General features: G+C 46.4%; 1 protein-coding gene across 1 annotated transcript; it reads right to left on the bottom strand.

Moving 5' to 3' along the window:
* Window positions 1-1,680: 1,680 nt before the first annotated feature.
* LOC136482001 (GRAS family protein RAM1-like) lies at window positions 1,681-6,654 on the bottom strand. Its single transcript, XM_066479260.1, has 3 exons — window positions 5,500-6,654; window positions 2,422-3,221; window positions 1,681-2,255 (listed from the first exon to the last, which is right to left on the bottom strand). The coding sequence occupies exons 1-3, from the start codon at window positions 6,652-6,654 to the stop codon at window positions 1,892-1,894; spliced, it is 2,319 nt and encodes a 772-aa protein (XP_066335357.1). The 3' UTR covers window positions 1,681-1,891.
* Window positions 6,655-7,846: the final 1,192 nt, after the last annotated feature.

Here is a 7,846-nt window from a genome sequence, read left to right as displayed (position 1 = left end):
GTATTATTTTCTTTCTTTCCATTGTGCTATCATCAGACTAATCTATTCCTATCATCGGTGTGCACCAATAACTAGGAGAGCAAGTCTATGGAACCTCTCCACCTTGATTGACAAGCGTGATGGCTGGCATTCGTTACCATGGACCACCATTCATTCAAGTCAAGTGGTTTTGCACACCTCCATCTTCATTGCGGACTTTGTTCAAGCATTCAAGACAAAACAATATGAGAACCACCCATCCACTAAATCATAGGGTTCGTGCCCGAACAGGTATAAACCTATGTGTTTTGTGTACTACCCTATTAAGACCTAGAGAACAACACTAAATTTTGCTCATCAATGGTATGAAATAAAGTATAAAACCACATCAAACACTGATAATTTGTAATCCCATAATTATAAATTATTATTTATGCCATTATTAAACAAAGTAAAATATCACATCAAATCTACATCTAAATTACAAGTATCTTCTATTGTTTAAAGCATATAAATAACCATAAATTACACCTATTTATATTTCTTAAATATCCTCTTCTATTACTATAATACTCTTAATATACAAAATACAACATAAAGTAAACATACATGTTGTCCATTATGTTGATCAAGTATACATGTATGCATGAGTAATAAATATATATTTTATGTTTTACTCCCTCTGTTTCAAACTAAGGTTTTTTTTTGTTTTTTCCTAAGTCAAACATGACTTGCTTTGGCCAATTTTATTGAAAAACATATTAATATCAATAATATCAAATAAATGGAGTATCAAAATATATTTCATGGTGTGCGTAATGAATCCAATTTGGTGTTGTAGATATTTGTGTGTGTTTTTATGAACTTGGTCAAAACTAAGCTTAGAACAAAATTGAATCGACGTACAATTTGAAACGGGGTGCGTGGAAATGTTCCTTAATAACTCATATACCAATTACACTAACAAATATTCATGACAATGATTTATGGAATTGTACTCTGGATAAATTTATACATTTGACTAAAACATTATGATGTATAAATATTTGTACTGATACTAGTAAGCACTTTCTCATGATTGTTTGATATGAGAAAATTAACATCTTCAATGGTGGAGGATGTTTGTGTAGACAAAGTTGGCTATAACCTTTCTCATCATTTTGATTTCTCTGGAGTAAATAGTGATTATTAGGCTTGAATATTAATATTCTCTTGAAGTTAGCATCATTATTGGCTCCTGCTGCCTTTCACCTCAAACTCTACTTCCAATCTTGAGCTCTATGGTGTAGGATTACATAATTCTTTGTGCCATCATATATAGTAATAAACAATTCTCAATCCAAAATCCGTAGTTTTAATAAAATACAAATGGAGAATCTGAACAAAAAAGACAATAATCACAAGAGTTTTAACTTAATTTGAGGTTAAAAAAATCTGTAGAAAAATCTGAAAATCATAACCAATAAATTTTACACAACCGATAGAAAATGAAAAAAGAGACAAGTAATTTTAATTACTTATAGGTATTACACACGAATATCTAATGTTTCTATTTTCTAATGATCTAACTGATATTAGACCACAGGTTGATGAACTAGTGCAGTTCAATACACCATCGCTTCTCTCCCTTGCCTTTTGTATTAGGCATACATATGTGTGAAACAAGTAAATCAAACTTAATTTCATCATCAGTGGCTCAACAACATATATCTTTAATATGTTGCTCCTCTCCATCAGAGTATACCTTTATCTTGTATTTTTCACATGACAAATCTCACAATCATACAGGAAGCTAATTAAGGAACCACATATAACCACACATGCATCCATGCAACAGACAAACCTAACAGTTGTCAACCCTCCGCTGGGGCCGCACCGATGACGATCGACGCGCACTGACGAATGACGATCATCAGCACTGCCACGCGGAGGCGGCGATGATGGCGCGATCCTGCCACCCGAGGAGGAGGCAGCCCTTGTCCTCGGTGAGCCGGTACCCGTCGCCGGCGCCGTAGAGGCCGAGCAGGACCTGGCTCTGGCCAACTGCGGCGGGGCTGAGCGGCACAGGCTCGAAGCCGCGGCCTTCCATGAGGCGCCTCCACCGGTCCAGCCGCTCGTGCCGCGCCACCCGCTCGGCGCCCTCGCACGCCACCACGTTCCAGATCTCCGGCGCCAGCAGGCACTGCTCCACCTTCATCCGCGGCGCCGAGTCCGCCGGGAACGTCGCGTCCAGCGAGTCGAAGATCGCCGAGTAGTAGTGCAGCGCCTCCAAAAACCTTCATGAAATACAGCCACACGATTGCAACACACTAATTAGTACTTCGCTCATTAATTAGTGATGATTGATGAATTATCGATACAAATTCGAACGATTTGACCATTTTCACCGCCAACAGGGCCGGCCATCTTGGCAAGATCAAACGATTTCCTATCATCACTTACCTGCCCAAGAAGTAGGGGCCGTTGTGGCCGGCCTCCTGCTCGACGAGCGTCATGATCTTGGGCGCCTGGTCGCGGATCATGGACAGCAGCGGGCCGAGGTGCACGCCGGGAACGCGGTGCAGCCTGTTGACAGCATTGACAGCGAGCGCCTCGCCGACCCGGCGCTGGAGCGCGCCGGGGCGGAGGCGCTCGAGCCTGTCGGCGACGGCGGCGTGGAACACGAACGGCACGCGCAGTGACGCGGCGAGGGAGGCGAGGTGGCGCCCGGTCTCCCTGACGGCAGCCGAGGGGTGCCCGACGCCGGTGAGCCGCAGGGTCGGCGGGCCTCCGGGGCGGGCGGCCAACGCCTGCAGGAACGCCGGCCACTGGTAGCCCTGCAGGATGTCGAGGTCGACGACGTGGACGCGGTCCTCGCCGTGGAACGCCTCGAAGATGGCCTGGTTGGCGGTGAAGTGCGCGAACTTAATGTAGGGGCAGGCCTGGTACAGGATCTGGTAGATCTTGAGCGTGTCCGGCGACGGAGGGAACGTGTAGGGCGCGACGCCGGCGCCGGCGCCACCGCGCGGCGTGGCGTGGCCACCGCCCGAGGAGGAGGAGGAGGGCGGGTTGGAGGAGAGGGTGAGGCGAGCGGCGAGGGCGTCGGCAAAGTAGGAGGCTACGCGCTGCATGGAGTCGCCCAGCGGGGAGGCGACGCGGCGGAGGAGGTGCAGGTGGCGCAACGCCGATGGCTGGTCCCCATTGGAGACGAAGTCGGCGCACGCCAGGAGCAGGTGCACCAGCTGAAGACCGCTGTCCTGTTCCTGCATGCATCGTCAGTGAATGGAGTTAGCACTATTAATTAGTAGATTAATTTCTGGGGATTTTTATGCGGTTTTTTTCTAAGGACTGATTTCACATATAGGAGCAGTATTGTGTGTATAGGCTCCAACTAGGCCCAACTTAATATGAATCAGAGATGCAACTTAATATGAATCAGATATGTTGTATCAAAAGCCAATCCAAGTTTCGACCATTATATTGGGTGATGAAAGACCCATCAATCAAGATACACCCTTGCACATGGAACAATCGCTGCTCGGAAGGACAGAAAGTCTCAAATGATGCAACCCCAAATAAAAGCCATGTACATAATTATTAAGGGTGTGTTTGGTACAGCTATAATTCACTAATGGAGCAAGTTTTTTTAGTTTGGTCTGGTGGAGCAGCTCCTCTGGTGAAGCTGAAACTATTTTTAAAAAAATGTTTGGTAAAACAGCTTCTCTGGTAAATAAAAAATGTTTTCTTTCACCTAATTCTGTATTTATTTATTTTTTCTCTGTATTTCTCTTATCCTTGCTTCATCTGCACACCTCCTGTTTCTCTAAGAATACACCGCCTCCACACCTACCTCTCTCGTACCCTGCCCCCAATATTTCTCCACTCCACTCGTCTTTGCGGACTTTGTTCTCCACTCGTGTGCCGCGACACTTCACCTCGACGCTCCGGTGTACCTTGACCCTCCGAGTCTGTGACTGTGCCTGACATTGTAGTCTACAGCGACTTCACTCCCACGCCATGCCCACCTCGCCGCCTCTGCCCCGGCCGCTACTCCTCGGACACTGGCTGAAAGGTAGTAGAGCCCACACGCTTGGATGAAGGAGCAGGACCAAGCTACTATTTTGGGCTCCGTTGGAGGATTTCTGCTCTAGAGAGCGTGATTTGTGGAAGGAGTGAATCAAAGATGTCGTTTTGTATAATCGTATCCCTTGTGGTTGGCGTAGCCATGGAGCTACTATCGGAGCGGTCCTAGAAGCGCTACCAAAGAGGGCCTAGACCAAGCAATCGCTTTAGATCGTCAAACAAAATATTAGCAAGAAAAACAAGAATAAACACCCTAAAAAGCAGGAACATCACAGGAATTCGAAATTGATCAGAAAATAATTATTTCGATCACCAAAAATAATTTGATATCAAAATATAACTCTAAGGTGGTGTTTGGATATAGAGATATAGGGGTTGGGATAAGGAAAGAGAAATGGATGAACGACTGAGATTAAATGAGGCGTAAAAGATAGATGGTTAGGATAACATTCTCTATGCCAATCCCTATCCCTGTCCCTATCCAGCGCTAAAATTGTACTCCTGATCGTAATAAAGTCCAACGGAATTCGCGTGCGTAAACGACACGTGTTCATGAGAAGCAACACGGTGGTTTTGGACTGCACTATTGTCACGTACGCACGTTCCGATAGTATCGATGATCTCAAAATATCCTAAGCATCTAGTTATAACTCTGTGGCTCCATTCCAAATCCCCGCAGAGGTCTCTACGCAGATGCTAACTAGAAGCATCATCCAGGCCACTTTTACTTTGGCAAGCTGGTTAACGCCTACGACAAAACAGCAATCGTAACCGGTGACCGAACTACCTTGCTTCTTCACACAAATAACTCGTATGGATGCATGCATCTTTTCCTCTAGCTGCAACCGTTTGCATGCATATGCATGCATGCATGGGACTGTGACCATTTGGCCAATCCAGGAAAGCCCTTTACCTCTCTCATCTAGCTACAAACCTATACATAATACGAAACTATAAAAGAATATGCCTATGTTTGAGATATATGTCAAATTTTCACTGAACTTTCACCACGCCGCTGCACCCTGGAAGGCAGGAAGACATGAAGGTCCTCTTTCTAGGGGGAGGCTGGCGTCGTGATCAGATGACAGACGTCGTATAGACCAAGCGAGGTGACGCACGTCGAGTAGGCTAAGCAGTCCAAATGCTTTTGTCTTGTTGTATCTATGACCCGATGGTCCTTTGCTTCTGTTGTAGCTGCTATGCTTTTTCTCTAGCTGATCGATATATCCTGGCTGGTCATGCGCGCTAGCGTCTTTCCAGTGGGCATGGAACAGCCGGAGTTCATCGATGTTATAAAACAATTCCTTTTGTCTTAATGAAATATGGGTACATGTACCCGTTCACGAAAAATATGTCAAATTTTGACGAAGGTTTTTGTAAATCTGAAGAAGAACCAACTTAAGTTTAATGAAGGTTATTTAACGTTCGTTAGATGGTAAATAAATATAAATTAATTACCTGTTCGGCCTCTGCCTGGATGACTGAACCCAGCATGCTGTGCAGGGATGAATCTGCTGCAGCTGCCCACTGATCAGACTTGGCCATCTGGTGCTGCAACGTCGTCAAGCCATCGCCGCCTCCGAACTGTCCTGCGTAGTACAAGTCAGACGGCAAGCCGAGGCCCATCTGGAGCCCAGCGGCGGCTGCCGCTGCGACCGTCTCCTCTGCGCCTACGTAGGCCGGCTCCGGCATGGCCAGGCACTCCGACAGCGTCGGCAGCTGAGAGGACGAAGGAGGAGCCACCGTGGTGACTGTGGCGGAGCTCCCACCGTTCTGCATTATTCCGGCCGCCGCCTGCTTCCCCAGCATCTGCTGGTACCCTAGGTAACCTCCCTCCTTGTACTTGTAGTCGTCGAGGAAGGAGGGTTCCATGGTCGGCAGGGACAGGTTCTCACCATGGCCGTAGGACGACGAGCACGAGAGAGACGACGGGCCGGTGCTCTGCTTGCCGCTGTTGCTGTGGGCGTTGTTGATGTACACCTTGTGCAGCGGGCTTTGCGACTTCCCCTTGCCATGGTTAGCAACAAGGCCACCGTACAGAGGCTGGCCGGCGGCGCCACTTCCCTGATCTAGTCCATGCGCGTAGCCCTGCTGGTGGCCGCCGCCGGTGCTGAAGAGGTTGGACGAGAAGGGTGATCGCCTTGGGGAAGAGTCTCTCCGAGGTGAGGACACCATGTACTCCCTCTTGGGGGATGAAACCATGAAGTCCCTCCTTGGTGAAGACATCATGTAGTCCCTCTTTGGGGAAGACACCATGTAGTCTCTCTTGGGAGAGGAGACCATGAAGTCCCTCCTAGGGCTTCCGGCCGCCGTGAAGTCTCTCCTAGGAGAGAACATCAGGAAGTCGCCCCCCGAGGCACCCATTTGCTCGGCGAAGAGCGACTCCCACATGGCAATGTCTGATGACTGGATCTCACTGTCGATGTCTCCGTCGAACCTGAGGGCTTGTAGGCTGGCTAGGGCATCATTTGCATCGATATCGGCCGACGATGGCACAACGATGTTTGACTCCGACACCGAGGCGGTGGGCGATGTCGGAGCTGCTTGTTGCTGCTTTAGTTTTGCGCCGGAGCTTGTGTCGACGCAGTTGAGCACCCCCATGCTTGAACACATGAGAGACCAATCAATGATCACCTCTCCCAACCCACAGGAGAGTAAGGATGCATATAACAAGAGCACTCTGTAAGCTGGATCAATAACAATGGACAACAACAGTGCTCAGGTTGGCATTGATAAATCTACAAATCTCTATGAATTTAACCCAGGTTTGTGAGAGAAGGCGAAAGTGCGTGGGACGAAGCTTGCAGCGTCTTGTTTGGCTCCTCTAGAATTCGTCCAGCTTGGTTGCAGGTGTTGAGAGAGGGATAAAGGGAGGAAGGCAGCGTGCCATGAATAGACCTTCTTGGAGGCATTGCCTTGGCGTATGCACAACACGTCAAAATAGAGTTTTGGTCGGTTTCTGAGGTAATGTTTCTGCCAATTCTCTTTGTACTGTACTACTGTTGGTTATTGTCTATTGGTCGAAGGCACCTGCCAACAAAACGATAAAGCAGGTCTCACAAGAAACCAGATGTTCCAAGGTAGAAGGGACAAGGGACTCACTTGGGAGGAAACCCTGCTAGGGCATCATCGGTAAAATATGAGGAGAGACAACACACTTCCTATATATGCAGCACCACTACATGAGAGGATCGGAGTTCTCTAAAGGAATCAATGCAAGTATGTATGTGCCACATATCCAAGTTACAGTTAACTGAAAACACACGCAGAACATACAAAGTAAATGATTTGATACAAGGTGATCATCTCTGATCATTTGGATGATATGCATGAGTACTTGTTCCACTTTCTTCTGAGGTAGTCAGGATCTAGGTGAAGTCTATAAGTTTAGTTTTTTGTGTTTGAAATACTACATCTGTCCCTAAAAGATGCAACTATGGGTTACGTACCAATTCAAGTGCTTCACGTTTGACCAAGTTTCAGGTAAATAGTATTTACATTTATGGCTTTAAATTAATTTACTGTGAAAATATATTTCGTAATTAATCTAAGGTGTTTATTTGATATTATAAATATTTATATTATTTTATCTATAATTAGTCAAACTTAATATACTAAAACATGACATTGTTCTAGAATTGTGTTCTTTTGGGACAGAGATATGTAGGATTTAGTGCTTCATACACAGAATTTTTTTTTGGACATCACTACTCTTTCATTGAATTATCCCTACCAGTGAAAAGGCCTCTAGCCTAGTGGTTATATAAGAGCCTAAGTAGCACCTCAGGTTCTGAGTTCGACTCCT

Source organism: Miscanthus floridulus, chromosome 9 (genome assembly GCF_019320115.1).
Source record: "Miscanthus floridulus cultivar M001 chromosome 9, ASM1932011v1, whole genome shotgun sequence".
In the NCBI taxonomy this organism is placed as follows: Eukaryota; Viridiplantae; Streptophyta; class Magnoliopsida; order Poales; family Poaceae; genus Miscanthus; species Miscanthus floridulus.
Note: the sequence above shows the minus strand (reverse complement) of the source record. Positions and strands in the feature narration are given on the sequence as shown.